Source organism: Rhincodon typus, chromosome 28 (genome assembly GCF_021869965.1).
Source record: "Rhincodon typus isolate 14 chromosome 28, sRhiTyp1.1, whole genome shotgun sequence".
Taxonomy (NCBI): Eukaryota; Metazoa; Chordata; class Chondrichthyes; order Orectolobiformes; family Rhincodontidae; genus Rhincodon; species Rhincodon typus.
Window position 1 is genome coordinate 36,626,590 of NC_063359.1, and position 19,025 is coordinate 36,645,614.

The 19,025-nt window shown below is 42.0% G+C and overlaps 1 protein-coding gene across 1 annotated transcript in view; it reads right to left on the reverse strand.

Moving 5' to 3' along the window:
* Nucleotides 1–275: 275 nt before the first annotated feature.
* LOC109931616 overlaps nucleotides 276–19,025 on the reverse strand; it is a 63,442-nt gene continuing 44,692 nt past the window's right edge. Inside the window, exons 8-15 of the mRNA XM_048613402.1 lie at nucleotides 18,085–18,189; nucleotides 17,888–17,990; nucleotides 14,544–14,686; nucleotides 11,955–12,134; nucleotides 10,700–10,783; nucleotides 7,129–7,404; nucleotides 1,654–1,965; nucleotides 276–701 (exon numbers count right to left, since the gene is read on the reverse strand). Of these exons, the coding sequence (XP_048469359.1) occupies nucleotides 1,669–1,965; nucleotides 7,129–7,404; nucleotides 10,700–10,783; nucleotides 11,955–12,134; nucleotides 14,544–14,686; nucleotides 17,888–17,990; nucleotides 18,085–18,189 (1,188 nt within the window). The 3' untranslated portion in view covers nucleotides 276–701; nucleotides 1,654–1,668. The remainder of the gene's footprint in view (nucleotides 702–1,653; nucleotides 1,966–7,128; nucleotides 7,405–10,699; nucleotides 10,784–11,954; nucleotides 12,135–14,543; nucleotides 14,687–17,887; nucleotides 17,991–18,084; nucleotides 18,190–19,025) is intronic.

A 19,025-nucleotide genomic window follows, 5' to 3' on the forward strand; every position in this document is an offset into this window, starting at 1 on the left:
GCATCACCATCCCAGTGCTCACTAACTGGTAGCAGCTTGCCAAAAAACTCAGGAAAAGAAGAACGCTCTCACCAATAGCTTGGGCATTATGGATGCTAGTACTATATTTTAGCATGAATTGATGTTGCAGAGGTTACTCTGTTAATTCGTGCTTGTACAATAGAATAGCAATTTATTGTCACGTGCATTTTTACAAAAAAAAAAGTGAAAAGCTTCATAAGTTGCCATACTACAGTGCATAAGTTAATAACAGAAATCATAAACAAGAAGAAAAGTAAAGTTCGTCACAGTTCAGTTTAATGACTTCTGAGTTTGGGGTACACTGGAAAACCAGGCCAAAAATGCCACACAGGTCTGGGCTGAGACCACCTCACCATGCCAAGGTTTCCGCACCGAGACAGGATCTCCACGCTGGGCCGTTGGAAGACCCGGAAGCCAACTCCGAAGCAAGATGAGACACCTGCACTGGGACTAGACAATGACGCCGGGCTGCAGGAATACCTGGAAGCTGCCGAAGAAGACCTCCTTGACAGGACAAGACCTCCATGCCAGTATAAGAATGATACTCCAGTCCGAGACTACCAGTCCTGGACAACACCGCCACATCGGGAGGCCGCCCGCCAGGCAGGCATCAGGCCTATACTGGTATTCCGGGCCGTTGGAACCCACCCCCTTGTTGGGCCAGGAAAAGACGCCTTCTGCTGAAGTCATTAAAAGAAGATAAGGTACCAGAATAAATGGAAACATTAAAAAAACCATAGAAAAAAAAAGCAAAGTGAACGGAATAGACAAGCTCTGGTTGCTTGGCCTGACAAGCCTGCACATTGTGCTGCTACTCTGCCGCCACTTTGAAAACGTTTATACTGACAGTCCCATGTTCCTTTCCAACAATCCATGAGGAAAGAAGGTAGTACAGGGACACTGTCACTGGATCAATAACCCAGAGGTTCAGATTATTACTCTGGGATGACAAGTTCTAATCCCATAACAGCGTCGTGTGGAATTTGAATTTCACTGAATAAGTCTAGAAGATAAAAAGTTAGTTGCAGTAACAGTGACCATGAAACTATTCCCAATTGTTATAAAAACCTACCTGGTTCACGAGTATGAAATACACTATCTGTACCCTGTCTGACCTTCATACAACGCCAGACCCGCAGCAATGAGACTGACTTTTAACTGTCCTCTGAAATAACCAAACAAACCTCTCAGTTTCAAGGATAAAGGGATGGGGAACGAATGCTGACCTTGTCGGTTACACCCAAATTTCATGGAAGAACAAAAAAAAATTTCTGTTCACCTTATCCCGCCAGCTCTTCACCTCTCTCCAACCTCCATGCTTTACTCTACCCCTCACCCCTGTCTCAATCTCACGCCCTTTCTCCCCTTCTCCATGCCCTGCTTGTGTATAATGACTAACTTGTGTTTATCAGTAGCATCACAACTGATTTACAGCCTCACTCACAGGAATATGCAGGCACACATACATGCATGAAGGCACATTTGCCAACAGGTATGCAAACACATTGACTTAACTCCCTTTCACACAGCCACATTTTGTTTGATTCATCATCTCAAATAGGCTTAATATAGATTCAAGTATTCTTGACTGTGGTCATATCACTAAGTAATATAATACAACACTGTACTAACCTGTGGAGTCACAACCTATCTGTGCACTCGTACCGTTGGTGTCTGACAATCCTCAGTTACTGTGATCAGTTGCAGGGCTTGCTGAAGGTTTGAAGGTGCCAGCTGTTTTAGGAATTGCTCTTCTGTGCTGTGGCATTGAGTCAAAGAGTTCTTCTGAACAGGAGGATGCTGGAGATGTGCCATGGCTTCTTGCTGCGCCTCTGACTGGTTACAGACCAAGCCATCAACTGTCCCAGACTCTAGCTGCTGCAGAGCACCGAATTGCTGGTGCCGCTTCCTCTGCTGGTCTTGCTGAATTTGGCACTGAACAGTCTGGTATAAAAGATCCAACAATATTCTTTACAGGAGTGAAAACATGGAGCTTTGCTAATACCATGCTGCCATCCAAACACTGAAATACATGCACCACCACTATCAAATTCAGTAATGCGAGAATGACGTGTGTTAAGTATGGCTTGGGAGGAACAGGTGACTTTAGATTTATGGTTCCCACCGAGGGCTTTCCTTATCTCATTTATAGGTCTGATGCAGATTCACTGACAGAGATGGATTGCTTGGATTAGTCAATGACTCCATGATACTGGGGAAACAGTAGCATAGTGTTATGTCACTGGACTAGTAATCTAGAGGTCCAGGCTAACTATCAATTGTAGTAAAACCTCATTTGGTTCACTAATGCCCTTTTGGGGAAGGGTATCAGTATCAGTCTGGCTTGTGTGTGATTCCAGATCCACAGCGATGTGTTTGACTCTAACTGCCCTCTGAAATGGCTGAGCCGCTCAGTTAAGGGTCAATTAGGGACAGGCAACAAATGCTGGCCTTGCAAGTGACACCCTCCGCAAGGAAGATGTACCTTGGTCTTTTATCACTTAGCAATTCTGGTGTTTCTATTTTAATAATTTAGCGTTTCAAGGAAGAGCAGACAAATTCTAGAATACCCACCCCTTCCCATCGCCCAAGTGACCTGGCCAACATTTGTCCCTCAACTGATAAAAATAAAAACAGATTATCTGTTAATAATGTAACAACAAGTAATATGACATTATCACATCACTGAGACAGTTTGCAGTATACAAATTCATGTTTCCCACATCATAGGATGTCTCCAGCCAAAGAGGTGCTTTAGAAATTTAAGTCTTTCTATGAAATTCTCCACTATAAGTGGCTGGGCCATTTCTCTGCCTTTTATCACCAATAATATATTTTTTTCAGATTCCAAGTGTTGGATATCTGATTATATGGAAGTCTTCTGACCTACCACAGGATTCTGACTGTAAAATTGTCAATATACAACATACTTCCAAACAGACAGGTATAAGGTGACTAGCTGGTGTGAATGAACTATTGCTTCATCAGTTGCTAAGCAGTGCCTCCAGATCACGTTGGTGAATGTCAGCTCCAAAACGGCCAGTGTACTAAAGAGCCAAAATCTCAACTTACTCAGGAGAAGATTTCTCCTGGTACCGATCATGATAAGCTTCCCAACACAACATCCAGATCCAACAGGGGACCATAACCAGGCAAAATTTTATACAAATCCTAATGTGGGGAGACATTTGAATAAAATATCAAATACTCAGTCAAAGATATTAAGGCTTTAAGCCGTATCTTAAAGGTGGAGAAGCATACTTCTAGGAGAGAATTCTAGCACTTGGAGGCTAGGCAGTTGAATGACTACCTTTTGGGGAGTGAAGGGAGAGGGGTACGGATAAGAGGCAGAAATTGGAGGAGCGCAGAGTTCTCAGAGGGCTGTAAAAATATTAAAAACTAAATTAGAAAAGAAAAATCAGTGAATTCTCAATACTGATGGACTTTTCTAGTAGCCCTCTGAGTTTGTGTGGGTAATAGTTGTAAAAGATCAAGTCTTCAGCTGTATGTTCGAAATCAGTTTAGCTTTTTAACTTGTAGTGTATAAAAAAAGGCAATCATTACAGCAAACCTTGTTTTAACCAGCACCTTATGAATCAGCACTCTCAATAAACCAGTAAAAATTATATACCCAAATTACCGGATGTTTACTGCATTATTGCGATCTCCGCGATGTCCAAGTAGTCAGTTGAAGGTGCAAGTGACAAGGTTCTCTGCCAGTAAGATTTTTTTTTAAAAAGGCAAAGTTGCATTATTTTTCAAGTGATTATGCTGTAATCAAGTATTACAGTGATATGTATGCTCCCTACATTGTGTTTCTATTACTGAGTGTGTGTTTTTACATTGATTATGTGGACCTCTTGATTGTCTGCCATATTTGATCAACTGCATACTCCTGGTCCCATGCGTGCCGGTTAATAAAAAGTTCGCTGTATTTTTGAATTACATGACCAATTTTTGTAAGCTTTACAAAGAACCAACTTCTGTGATCAGTTTTTGGAGCCATATAGTCCCTCTTTCTTTATGAACATACAAAATACAGCATGCTACTTTCAGTTAATTCACTACCTTATCTTAACACACATTGTCTGTATGCACTGATTCTGTGCCTGAGGTGTACGTAAACTAATGAGAACTCTATCTGATACCACTGTCCCAATTAAGCTATTTTGGACAATGACCCCAGGCATGATTCAGTAACATAAGACACTACACATCCTCTTATCTCAAACAAAAGCAAGAAAATATCATAAGGTGCCCCATTATCCCACAATACTTAAGAAATAGCAGAAAGAGCTATAGTGAGAGGGGACTATCCTACACAAAACTAATATCTTAAGGCACAATGGAAGTGATATTGTAGGTAACCATTACTCTTAAGAAACCAATCAGAAATTGATCTCTCTCTCACTCACACACACACACACATACACACACACCCCTAACCTCAGTGGCTTCAGGGACAATACTGATTGTGCACATTAACTCTTTCCACACCACAGTCCATTAACACCAGTTGCCAAAGCATATGCCAAAGTCAAAACAAAAAATAGACTACACTCCAGTCGGGGGGAGAGAGAGAGAGAGAGAAAGAAACAGGGCAGACAAAAATAAAAGGCCATGTGCCATCTTACACAGTAAGCCAGGAAAGTTGCTGCCTAACTTAAGTTCCTTATTAAATTACAGTTACTTAATAAACTTTCCCCAAGCAAAATCACTATATTGTCTTCTACCTCTTGAATGATTAAAGTCTCAAAAGACCAATTACTAGATGCACGTACAGACTCTCAAAACTTGAGTTTAAAAATTGTCTAAAACATTCAAAGTTTGGATACAAGCTGAGGTTCGGATCCATTCATGGTTATGGATGGAAGTAGAACACTGGAGGTGAACTGTACGTTAGCAGTTTAATCCAAACTAGATCTTTTTGCTGGTGATAAGTGGCCAAAGGTCTAACATTGTATGGGAGATCTTAACACATTTAAAATGAATGGAACTATTAAGATGGTGGATGAACACATTACAGATGTGGCCACTGACTAGATTCTAGGCCCTGGAGACACTGAAATTCAACCCTCGAAACTCGATAAAAATTACCAGCAATCCCTGGCTGACAGCACTGGTGCTTTGAAAGGCTGCCCATCGTAAAAAGTAATACATGAACTTAAGTCCTTTTTTATATAAATGCCAAGACTTAATTGAAGCTGTATTGCTGAGTACCACAGCATTTATTTGTTTCCCCATTGAAGCACACTAAGGAGCCTACAATACTTAAAACAGTTCACTTATTGTGTAAAATACCTGGGCTTAACATCTAGGTCAACAGTTCAAAAATGAAAGCTTCTACAAGTAAATAATGAATGCAAACACTACAGCAAGGAATGATCACGTCTGGGAATAAGGAAACATGCCAAATTTATGATGTGAAGTACAGTAAGGACAGTGTCAATGCAGATACCAGACAGGAGACATAAGCTATTCACACAGCTCCTGGAGGCATCAGAGCCTCTCAGTGAACCAACAACAGGTTCTCTACACAGCAACAGATGGTACCTGTCATCTGCTACCTGTGTAGACGGGCTGGGGGTTGGACTTCGACTTCTGTCTTGCTGCCGTAATCCTAAAACAAAATCCCCGTGAGAAGTCAAGGTGTCAAATGGCACATCTGTTCATTGCCAAGATTATTGAAGGACCCACGACAGAAAGAAAGGAAGGAGCATTTATATACAAACTTTCACATCTTCAGAACATTGCAAAGCACTTAACAGTACATAACAGCATAAGACATAGGAGCAGACTCAGGCCATTTGGCCTACAGGATCTGCTCTGCCATTCTATCATGGCTGATATGGTTCTCAAACCCATTCTCCTGCCTTCTCTCCATAACCCTTGATCCCCTTAGCAATCAAGAACCTATCTACCTGTGTCTTAAAGACACTCAATGACTTTGCCTCCACAGCCCTCTGCAGCAATGAGCTCCATGGATTCCCTGCATCCTATCTCACTGCGTATTAGTGATAAGCAGGTGGTGCTTGCAGGTGATACGCTGCCTGCATCATATGAACCCGTTTGTACTGTCCATTCCCATTGTAACGGGCTACATTCAGGAACCTCAATGACACACATCATATGGAAGGAGCATCAAATATTTGCAAAAACATGATAAGTGTAAACAGACACAGCATTCGCAAAGTTATTTTTCACAAGCTTCTGGATAACTTTAATTAAAAGTCATAACGACAGCTTGGCAGACTGTTATATCAGTGCATCTGGCCGCAAAGTGAATCACAGAATCTTACAGTTCTGGAAGCACTTCTGCCAATCGTGATTGTGCCAGATTTTTGAAAATACCATCCAATTAGTAGTACTTACTTACACTTTCCTCAAAGCACTTTCCCTTACAAATATTTATCCAACTCCCTTTTGAAAGTTACCAGTGAATTGCTTCCATCACCCTTTCAGGCAGTGCATTCCAGTGATAGTAAAAAGGTCTATGTTTACAATGCCCTATTTGACAAGTTCCAAACCATGGCCTGGTCAGGAGGAAGATGCCAAGTGAAAATGAAAGTACAGAAATCAGAAGCAAGCCCTCACATATCTCTATCATTCAAGAGCTGAAGGAAGATTTCTACAGCATTTTTGTGTTGTAGAACAAATACAGGGTACCTCTATATTCCCAATCAATGAGTCAAAGGGCAGTCACAGAGCAAGGTTCAGCGCACAACAACACATGCATATTGAATAATTTAGGAATAAATATTTACCAGGACACTGGGGAAAATTCTCCTGTTCTTTCTCAAACAGTGCCACACAGTGCTTCAGTTTAACAACTCATCTGAAAGACGGCACTTCTGACAGTGAAGCATTCTATTAGCACGGCATTAAATTCCATAGACCTCGTCAAATGAGACTTGAATCCACAACATTCTGCCTCAGAGACGAGCACTCTCTCTACTCAGCTACAGCTGGCAATGCTAGATTACAGAATATGAAAGACAGAGACCGACAATCATATCTCTATCAACTCACATCAATGAGGAGCAACAAACGAGAGTGAGGTAGGAGTGAACATTCATATAAGCTACCTTAATAAAAGCTAGAGTTTACCTGAACATCATTCTTTTGAAGTCCATCCTGCAGGATACCTATGGATTGCACGGCTGACACCATCTGGGGGTGGCCAGGTTTCAGTGGTATCTGTGCAATAGCCAGTCCTTTTTTCGATACATGGCCCTGCTGCTGCATTGCTTTGGCCTGCAGTCCAACTGGTTGCCGATGGGTTATCACACTGCTTGGCTGATGTACAGAGAGTGGCTGAGGGATGAGGGTGTCAGGTGTTCCAAAGACCTGCAGGTGCTGAGGTTGAGCCCTTGTGACTTCCCACTGAAGAACGGTAAAGAGAGAGTGTGCATTTATATACCACCTTTCACAACCTCAGGATGACTCGCTGAAATGAAACCACTGTTGCAACACAGGAAACAGAGAAGTCAAGTTACAAATGGCAGATGCCATAAACACAAAAGTGTGCTAGTGACCACATCATCTACTACTTTATCTCAAAGACACAGAAAGGAGATATTTGCAGTGTTCTGTACCACAAAAAAAAATTCACTTTTATAATACCTAAATGAAGTAATGAAGCAAATAATTTGAGGGATTGGATGCTATTAAGGGGTATTGTGTATGCTTCATCAGGCTGGTAGCAGGACTTCAGGGTTAAATAAGAACGAGACAATTATTATTTTGAGTCTAGAGGGGTGACTGGTGATCTTTCTAAAACCTTTTTATTTGTTTGGTAAGGGTGTCAGTGCAAAGTCGAAAAAGATAAGTAATGAATGAATGGAGTATTGTAACTAGCTCAAGGGGCTGAATGGCCTCCTCTTGCTCCTAATTCCATTCCTGATGAGCTCAGCATACCTTCAGGCCCATTTCCAGAAGACGCAGTGCATAAAGGTGCACAATTCCTGTAGACATAGCCACGAAATAACTTGCCCCAGATGTGTAGCCTCTACAAGTACAGCAGCACCATGTTGTACTGCAGTCACTTCCCCACCCCCAATCTTTAGAATATTTTCCTGATCTACAGCCTTCACAGACTACTTAATCAACTCTCTGCTTTTCAGCATCCTAGATTTTAAAATCGCCTCCAGCACTGGCCTTCAGCTCCTGAGGCAATAAGTTCTGGAATTTCTTTCCTAAACCTCTTGAACACTCCATCCCTTTCTTATCCTCTGACACGCTCCTCAAAACCTACATCTTTTATCAAACTTTTGGATCACTTAGCATACAATCTCCTTACATGGCTCACTTGTTAAATCTTGTCTGAACACACCTTTTTGTGAAGCACCTTGGGTACTTTTACTATATTGTGTGGTGCTAGTTATCTGCAAGATATCGTTGCAGTGGCTAATCTCTGCCTTTTACCTCACAAGTGAGTTGTGAAAATGTGGGACCCTCCTGTGGCATGGATCAGATAGTGCAGTACATTGCTCAGTTTGGTGTTGCTATGCTACTAAACCTAGGGGTCACTGCTGTCAATATGAGCAAACACTTCCTGTGTCTGGGTCACTGGTTGAGGTGCAGCAATAGGCAACTTCAAATAAACAGGTCAATGCCAACACTAAAGGAGCCATTATTAACTGCTGTAACATAACTAAGGTCAATTCCTGGACTGTCACCCAGCTATAGGAAGGATATTATTAAGCTGGAGAGGGGTCAGAAGAGATTTACCAGGATGTCACTGGGTATGGAAGGTTTGAGTTATGAAAAAAGGCTAGACAGGCTGGGAGATTTTTCCACTGGTGCATTGGAGGTTGAAATGCAACCTTATAAAAGTTTATAAAATAATCAGGGGTATAGATAGGGTTAATGGTTGTTGCCGTTTCCCTAGGATGAGGAAATTCAAGACTAGGGGGTACTTTTTTTAAAAAAATTCATTCATGGGATGAGGGCATCACTGGCATTTGTTGTCCACCCATAATTGCCTAGAGGGCAGTTCAGAGTCAACCACATTGCTGTGGGTCTGGAGTCACATGTAGGCCAGACTAGGTAAGGATGACAGTTTCCTTCCCTTAAGAACATTAGTGAACCAGATGGGTTTTTCTGACAATCCACAATGGATTCATGATCATCATTAGACTCCAAATCCACAACTGCTTCCATCTAGAAGGACAAGGGCAGCTAATACCTGGGACCACTGCCTTGTGCAAGTTCCGCTCCAAGCCATTCACCATCCTGACTTGGAAATATATTGCCATTCCTTCACTGTTGCTGGGTCAAAATCCTGGAATTCCCTACCCAAGGGCATTGTTGGCTGTAATGGGCCAGACCAGACTCCCTCAAAATATCTTGAGAAGGTAGCCAGACCCTAACTTTTTCTTATTTTAAAGGCAAATGTAAACTGTCTGTTCCAGATTCAATGCGACTGGTCAAACTACTTGAAGTTAAGCAAAACACAATTTAACTGTAGTCAAAATACAACCAAAGAAAGAGTAATTCAGAAAATAACTCTATTGGAAACTTAACAGAATAATAGATGCAGTAACTATTACTAATTAACAGTTCCAATATAGCAACATCCCATGAGCACATCCCTTGGCATAAACAGAATATTCAGGCACAGATTCTCGCATGCATTTCTCCAATCAAGGAGATAAAAAAAAATCAAGAGAAAATTCAGAGACAGTAGCAGCCAGGAGACATTCACTGAAGCTTTCAACTCTGTTGGGATGCCAAAAGCTTCTGATGCTACTGAAAAACCAAAATCCAGAACACCTAAACTGTCAGAGCTGGCCACACCCATTCAGGCTATATTTTTATTAAAAACCCAAGGCCTTCCAAGCTGTTTACTCAAGTGATCTTAACTAGCCAGCTTGGCGCCTCTTGTTCAATCTCTTTTTTAAAAGAAACTTGGACAAAATAACCTCTTAAAGTTACAGGGTCAACTTACAACACATGGACTTCAGCGATTCAAGGCGACAGCTCACCAGCACCTTTTCAAGGGCAATTATGGATGGGCATTAAAAATGCTGGCTTGCTATCAATGTCCATGTCCCACAAGTGAATAAAAAAACATTTCTCCTGAGAGACCAAACACACTGGCATTCAGTCCACCCAGCTCACACAAGCATTTATACTGCTCAAACGTCCTCACATCTTTCTAAACTGCCCACATTCTCATTTTAAAAATCTTTCAGGGTGGCTGAAGGGAAATAATCTCTGAAACCACTCCACATATCAAACGCAGACAGACAAGAATGAAAAAGCAGAAAAAGACCAATATTTCTATCCAACAGTAAGGGACACAAATCAATCTTGGGTTTTAAACTGCCAACAGAGCAGCTGATCCTTGATATATGTGCTGCATGGAATTCAATTCCATTGACTTCATTCAACCCAAAGCGTGAATGAGAAAAGGTTTACCATGACTTTTTATTGTTTGCGCGTGGGCAGGCTTTGTCAGTATCTCTTTTAACCCACTTCTGGTTATTCTCCTCTTCCTCAACTGGCTGGGCCAGTTCAGCAGAACACTCCCAACAACCTGCCACTGTCCACTAGGTGGGGAGCATGCTGCAAACTGACTGGGCCTTTCACCACTGCAGTGCACCACAGCCCTGCATAGCAGATCCTAATCCTTTGCTTTTTACCACTGCCATCCAAGAGTGTTTTTTGGCAATACCTGCAGCTGCAGTTGCTGTTGCTGAAGGACCTGAACCTGCGTCTTCAGAGCTTCGATTTGCTGTTGCTGGATCTGCAACTGTACCTGGTTTAAAAGGAGGAATAAAGAAGGCTACATTAGGAGAGAAAACAGGATATAGGAATTTGCAGAAATGCATACAAGGCCTATAAATGGATAACCAATTTAATTGCAAATCGTAATCATAGGATGACACCGAACACTGCGCAAAAAAACCCAGCCATTTCAACCCAATCTATATTTATGCTTCAATTGAGCCACCTGCTATACTTCTCCATCCAACTCTATCAATGTCCCCTTCTATTCCTTTCTACTTAATGTATTTATTCAGCTTCCCCTTAAACTTCAGAACAACTTGAGCTGCATAAATCTTTCCTGATGTTTACAACTTGGTCAGAGCTCAACTAGCCCTCAACACAATAAAGAACAGGGCATTAATAAACACTGTGGAGCATGTCCGAGACTGGGTATTCCATGGTGAGTAACTCACCTCCTGGCTCCCTAAAGCTTCATCCGCCTGGAGAGAACAGACATGGAGAAGATGTTTCCACTCGTTGGAGAGACTAGGACCTAAGGGCACAGCCTCAGAGTAATGGGACAATCCTTTACAGCTGAGATGAGGAGGAATTTCTTCAGCCAGAGGGTTGTAAATCTGTGGAATTCACTGCCGCAAAGGGCTGAGGAGGCCAAATCATTGAATGTACTTAAGACAGTGATTCTTGATTAGGAGGAGGATCAAAGGTTACGGGGAGAAGACAGGAGAATGGGGTTGAAAAACATATTGGCCATGATTGAATGGTGGATCAGACTTAATGGGCCAAACGGCCTAACTTTGCCACTTTTTCGCATGGTCTTACAGTCAAAGTGCAAGTCAGGAGTGTGATGGAATACCCTCTACTTGTCTGAAGTTCCAACAATACTAGTAGTTTGATACACTCAGAACAAAGCAGCTGCTTGAACTTCAACATCCACTCCCTTTCCTACTGATACAGTGTCAGACCATGTACAAAAATATACAAAATATACTGCAGCAGCTCAGCAAGTCTCCAATTACAGGACTTTCCAATCCCATGATCTCCAACAACTAGCAGTGCAAGGGCAAGTGAAGTATGGGAGCACCAACACCTGCAAATTCCCATTGAAGCCACATACCATCCTGTCTTGGAGCTATATCACCTTCTTTCACTATTCTCCTGATTCAAAATCCCAGAACTCACTTTACGACAAAAGAACTTACAGTGGTTGGGAGAGAGCAGAGCTCCACTGGCAGTGAACTTTTGCTTATGGAGACCTGAATGGTTTCTGGGAAGGAAGGTTCTGAACTGACAACGGATGAAGCAGAGTTTAGGAAGTTTGCCATGTTCATACCCATGCTGTTTTGCTCTGTGCTTTTCATCCCCTGTGTCTTTGGTTTTTCCTTCAAAACAAAAAGCAGTCAAAATGATTCAAAAAAGTACTTGAGGAGGCTAACAATGCAGGGGAAAATGCAATTGGTTTGTCTGAAGCAGTTGCTACAGATGTTCTTTCAGAAGAAGGATCTCACGTACATATCAATTTGTTCCTGTCCTTAGTTAAATTGCAATATCAATCAAAAGAAGGCTTTTGCAATGTGCTCGGTGCACATTTTAATGAAGAACCATGAAGCTATTGTTCCCTGAACCAAGTGTTACAATCGAGGCTGAAAGAACCACCTTCGCTCTAAAGTCACTCCTCCACAGGCAACACCCCAAAATACATTCCCTGTAACCAAAATGACCAATTAAATACCTTATCTGTATCAGGTTTTAAAACAGCAATATCTGTCAAAGGGGTTTCTTGATAACCAACAATTCTGGGCAATTATCAAACAAAACTGGCTGTGATGTCTTGCAGATGCAGTTTGCTCAGGAAATACAATTGTCAGATGTTTCATCAATCACTCTTTCAAAAAGAAAGAACAGATTTCACCCTGAGGAAGTATATTTTCCCACCCAGAGGGTGGTGGGAATCTGGAACTCACTGCCCATAAAAAGTGATAAGGGCAGAAATTCTTATAACATTTAAGTATTTAGACATGCACTTGTTAACCCAATGCATACATGACTGTGGGCCAAGTGCTGGAAAATGGAATTAGAATAGTTAGGTACTTATTTTTGATTGGCACAGATTTGATGGGCTGAAGGACCTTTTACTGTAGACCTCTATGATGTTATTCCAGAGGAGATTAACTGAAATGTAATAAACATGTTTAACTTAATTTGACACAGTTGGGTGTGAAATACCAATCTTCACATTTGTATGATCTAGCCATGTGAATCTTTAAGCTATATTTGCTCGTTTTAAAATGTTTTTAAATTATGAGCATTTTACTTCTTTAGTTACTGAATGATGGATGAAGTACATTTACTTACATCGTGTGCATGAATTAAGAAAGGTATTTTCCATCAAATATTAGACCCTGTGGATATTTGAGCCTAATCTGTAATTTTCACTGGATAGCATGCGGTTAGGACACTGTCCTATCAACTGTGACAGTAGCGGTTGAAGATATTTTCCATCAACCTGTTCAGAGCTATTATGACACCTCTGGAGCAGGTGGGGCTTGAACCCAAGTCTCCTGGCTTAGAGGTAGGGACAGTACTGCTGCACCACTAGAAAACTCCAGTAGAGCTTGAATCCAACTCAGTCCAATGAAAACCTGCCACTGATAGTCACCAAGAGAAAACATCCCTGAAAGTGAAGTTTGCTTTGACAGGGGAAAGGTAGATCTTCCACAGGATTTCAAAAAAAAAGTATTCAAGTCATGTGGGATTTGGGCAGAGTACAGGGAGAAACAGTTCCTATTGCGTTTGAGAATCAGAGGGCACTAATTTAAAGCGATTGGCAAGACAGCCAAAGGTGCCATGAAGGAGAATCTGAATTTGTTACCTGGGAGTGATAGTGGAGGCAGGTTGTGATGTTCAGAAGAGAACTGGGTAATTATCTGAAGAGAAAAGAACACTTCAGGGCCACAAGGCAAAGGAAGGAGACTGGGACTAGCTGAAACCTTCTTACAGACAGCTGATATGGACACAATAGGCCAAATGACCGCCTTCTGTGCTGTAATCATTTTACTGAATCTAGCATACACTATATTGAGCTGATTAACAGAAAACTAGCACAGGACGCACATCATCTCTCCTGGACTTTTCTCAATTACCTGTGCAAGGATCAGAGAGGAACTTTCCAGTTCTTTCTCTGTGGTTATCAGTCCTGGGCTATTCTACCAGTTTTGACTCTCCCAGGACGTAACATGGCTGAGAAGACAGTAGATGGAGGGACTGGGGTTGGAAGAAGTACCTGATCATGATGCACCAATGTAGGGTAGGCTTTGTGGAACCGGCTGATTTTAATTCATACCTGTCATGATCTAGAAGTGGAATCCCTACAATGTGGAAACAGGCTATTTGACCCATCGAGTCCACACCAAACCTCCAAACAGCATCCCACCCAGATCCATTCTCCTAGTTTATAACCCCTACCACGGCTGACCCACACATCCCTGGACACTAGGAGGCAATTTAGCATGGCCAATCCACCTAACCTGCACATCTTTGGACTGTGGGAAGAAAGTGGAGCACCGGGAGGAAACCGGAGCACCCGGAGGAAACCCATGCAGATATGGAGAGAATGTCACCCGAGGATGGAACCAAACCCAGGGCTGTGAGGGAGCAGTGCTAGCCAATCAGCCACTGTGCCATCCTTGGTTCCTGCTCGTCAGGCTGACACCAACAGTTGTGAAATGGATTAGTCTTGCGATCGCTATCCCTTGCCTTGCTGTAAATGTCAGCAATGAAACTTCACCTGCCTTCCAACACTTCTTCAGTCCATGGGGAGTTGGCTCCCGTTCACCTCCTGTCCTCCTCATCTGCTCATTGACTCGGCTAATGGTGCTGTGACTGCAGCCCGTCACCCAGCTGATGAACTTGTAGCAATTGGAATGTGAGCCACCTGGGTCAAGGGAAAAAAAAAACACTTCAGAAATCTCCAGGGACGGGATAATGTGAGAGCACTACGGCTGTTTCAACCCGTAGGTCAGCACGACCAAGTCAGCAGAACACAGGACATAGCTTGTGCTTGTGGATTATTAGGGTCACAATAATGCTGCAGAAACAATACCTCAGCAAACTAATATTTTCTCTGTAATAAACATAGAAAATGCAGGCAACGAAACTGCATCCTGAAGTTTTAAAGCAGCATTTCTCTGATGGATATCTGACAGCTTCTGCAAGCAGGGCCCTCACAATATAACGGCACAAGAGTTTCTGTTGTGTACAGTGGGCTTGATGAATTGGCAGGATACAGACAGTATACCAGTTCTGAAGAAATGGAATTAGTTGAAAGAGCAAAATTCTGTGAAAAAACACTTGAAAGGTTTAATATTAAACAACTTACATTTTTATATTGCTTTTAACATTATAAAACATTCCAAGACACTTCACAACAGCATAGTAAAAAAAAGTGTAGGATTTGGAGCCACATAAGATGTTGGCTCAGCCAGTTTGATTGGAGTTAGTTTTTTTTGAGGAAAAACAGAAATTGCTGGAGGAACCCAGCAGGTTTGACTGCATCTGTGGGCAGAAAGCAAAGTTAACATTTCAAGTCAAGAAGGGTCACTGGACTTGAAATGTTAACTCTGCTTTCTGCCCACAGGGACTGCCAGACCTGCTGAGTTTTTCCAGCATATCTTCAGCAACCACTTTGTTTTATTTTAGTTTTTAAATTAATGTGTTAAAAGAGGAAAGTGAGGCAAGGAGTTGTGGGAGGGAATTGCGAAGATTGGGCCCCAAGCAACTGAAACTGGAGTTACTTAAATTAAGGATGCACACAAGAAGCCCAAATGAGACGGGTGCGTATATCCCAGAGGGTTGTAGTGCTGGAAAGAGGAGTTTCTGGAAATAGAGAGGGCCAAGATCATGAAAGGATTTGGTAAAAAGAAAAACAAGAGATCACAACAAGAAAAATCCCTCTCTGGTTCTTTGCAGGGACTATCTTAAATCAGTGTTCTCTGTTCATCAACTCTCCAGTCAGCAGAAATATTTTAAAATCTGAAAGAACCGCAGATGCTGGAAATCAAATAAAATAAAATTGCTGGAAAAGCTTAGCATGTCTGGCAACATCTGGGGAGAGAAATCAGAGTTAACTTTTCGGGTCCAGTGACCCTTCCTCAGAATACAGCAGAAATAATTTCATCTTTTGCACTCCACCAAACTTCTTCATTAACCTCTAGTAAATCTCTGAGGAACCTTCTAAAGAGAACAATCACAGTTGTATAAATGCACGCCTTAATGCGCTTTGGGGAAGGAAACCTGGTTTCTGGTATCCATACCTGGTCTGTCCTGCAAGTGATTCCAGACTTACAGCACCAGGGTTAACTTAATTGCCCTCAGTTGATAGGCAAACGGGGGATGGGGAACAAATTCCATCATCCCACGAAATAATAAAGAATTACGGGTGAAAAAAAAAAGAATAAGTTCTTCTGATACTTTTCCAGTAAATGTCCTCTGCAGCTTATCCAAGACCTTGAGATCCTCCCTAAACTGTGATGATTATGAACATTCCAACTGAGGCCTCACCACTGATTTATAAAATTTAGCACAACTTCCTTTTCTTTGGTACTTAATGCCTCTATTTATAACACCATTGATCCCATATGATCTTACAATGGTATAAATCAATCTGCCCTACCTCCTTTGAGTAGGTTAGTCCCAGGTCTTTCCCTTCCTGCAGCCCAATTAAAACTGTATCATTTAGTTTATATTGGCTTTACCCATTATTCTTTCCCAAATGCTTCATTTCATTCTTCTTGGAAAAGACTGAGAGGTGACCTGGTAGAGGTATTTAAAATTACAAAAGGGTTCAACAGGGCTAGATAAAGAGATCATATTTCCACTTGACAGGGGATTTCAGAACTATAGGTTGCACACAAGAGCCAGTCACTAATTAATCCAATTAAGAGTTTCAAGAGAAACCTCTGCACTTGGGAGCAGTGAGAATGTAGAAGTTATTACAACAAGGACTGACTGAGATGAATAGCATACAATGTTTTCAAGGAGAAACCAGATGAACACATGGAGGAAGGAAAATGGAAGGAAGGACATACCGAGATAAAGTCATAGAGATGTACAATGCAGAAACAGACCCTTCAGCCCAACTTGTCCATGCTGGCCAGATATCCTAAATAAATCCAGTTGCATTTGCCAGCATTTGGCCCAGATCCCTCTAAACCCTTCCTATTCACACACCCATCCAGATGCCTTTTAAATGTTGTAATTGTACCAACCTCCACCACTTCCTCTGGCAGCTCATTCCATACAGGCATCACCCTCTGCGTGAAAAAGTTGCCCCTTGGGTCCCTTTTAAATCTTTCCTCTCTCACCCTAACCCTATACCCTGTAGTTTTGGACTCCCCCACCACAGGGAAAATACCTTGTCTAATTACGCTACCCATGCCCCTCATGATTTTATAAACCTCTATAAGGTCACCCCCTCAGCCTCCGACACTCCAGGAAAAGTAACCCCAGTCTATTCAACGTCTCTCTATAGCTCAAACTCTCCAATCCTGGCAACATCTTTGTAAATCTTTTCTGAACCTTTCAAGTTTCACAACATCCTTCCTATATCAAGGAGACCAGAACTGCATGCAGCATTCCAAAAGTGGCCTAACCAATGTCCTGTACAGCCACAACACAACCTCCCAACTCCTACACTCAATGCATTGACCAATAAAGGCAAGCATTCCAAACGCCTTCTTCACTATCCTATTCACCTCTGCCTCCACTTTCAAGGAACTATGAACCTGCACTCCAAGGTCTCTTTCTTCAGCAACACTCCTCAGGACCTTACCATTAAGTGTATAAGTATCGCCCAGTTTTGCCTTTCTAAAATGCAGCACCTCACATTTATCTAAATTAAACTCCATGTGCCATTCCTTGGCCATTGGCTCATCTGATCAAGATAACGTCAGAGAGTGAAAGGGTGCTCCAGTGAAACATAACCACTACCACAGGCAGGATTGATCTGTTTCTGTGCTGCATATTCCATACAATGTATGGAGAAAGCATTCTTACCAAAACAGTCCAGCACATGTGTTAGTTATTTGACCTAATGGAATAGGATAAATCATAGTTTGCTTCAAATTTCACCACCCACCTGAAGGTGTCAGCATCTCTGCCAGGGCTCTACGTGCGTCAGCCTGTCCTTTCGAGGCACGCTCCCTCCAGAAGTGAAGCAAACGCCCATGAGTGCGTGCCATCTGAAAGACAACCAAGGATCCTTTCAACAAATGGTGGCTCAATCAACAAATCCACTCTGGGCAAAATTAGTCTCCAAAAGGAAGACCCAGTTACCAAGACACAGTTATCCATGCAACATCTCTCCTTCACAAGTTCGGCAATTGGTTTCAGAAGTCCCAGGGCTCCCTTCCCTTTAGTCCTTTTAATTCGTTTTCCTTTCTGTGGAATTTTGAACAAATAGTACATTAGGTAAAGAAAGACACAGTCTTGCATTTATTTTGAACTTTTTAATCACCTGAAGACCCAAAGGCATTTAGAATCAATCAAGTACATTTAAAGTGTAATCACTAATGTAAAATAGAAAACATGATGAACAATTTGTGCACAGCAACCTCTCCAGAAAATCATAAAAGACCTGAAGTAAGGCAATGGTCCATCTGGTCTGCTCCTACATTCAATGAGATAATGGCTGATCTGATAACATCAAATCCATTTTCTTTCCTTTGAAATAATCATCGATTCCCAGTCTGATTAAAAATCAATCTCAATCTTGAATATACTTCAAGACCCAGCCTCAACAGAACTCTGCAGTTAAGAATTCCACAGATTCACTATGGTCCGATAAAATAAAGAACTGCGGATTGCTGGAGAAACTGAACAGGTTTGACAGTATCTGTGGACAAAAAGCTGAGTAAATGTTTCAAGTCCAGTTACCCTTCTTCAGAAGGATCTTTAATTCAGGACTGAAGAAGGGTAATTTGATTTGAAATGTTAACTCTGCTTTCTCTCCACACATTGTGCCAGACCTGCAGAGTTTTTCCAGCAATTTCTGCTTTTCCATAGAATCCATAAAATCCCTGCAGTGTGGTAACAGGCCCTTCGGCCCAACAAGTCCACACCGACCATCAGAGCATCCCACCCAGACCCATCCCCCACCTAATCTATACATCCCTCAACACTATGGGCAATTTAGCGTGGCCAATCCACCTAAGCTGCACATTTTTGGACTGTGGGAGGAAACCGGAGCACCCGGAGGAAATCCATGCAGACACCAG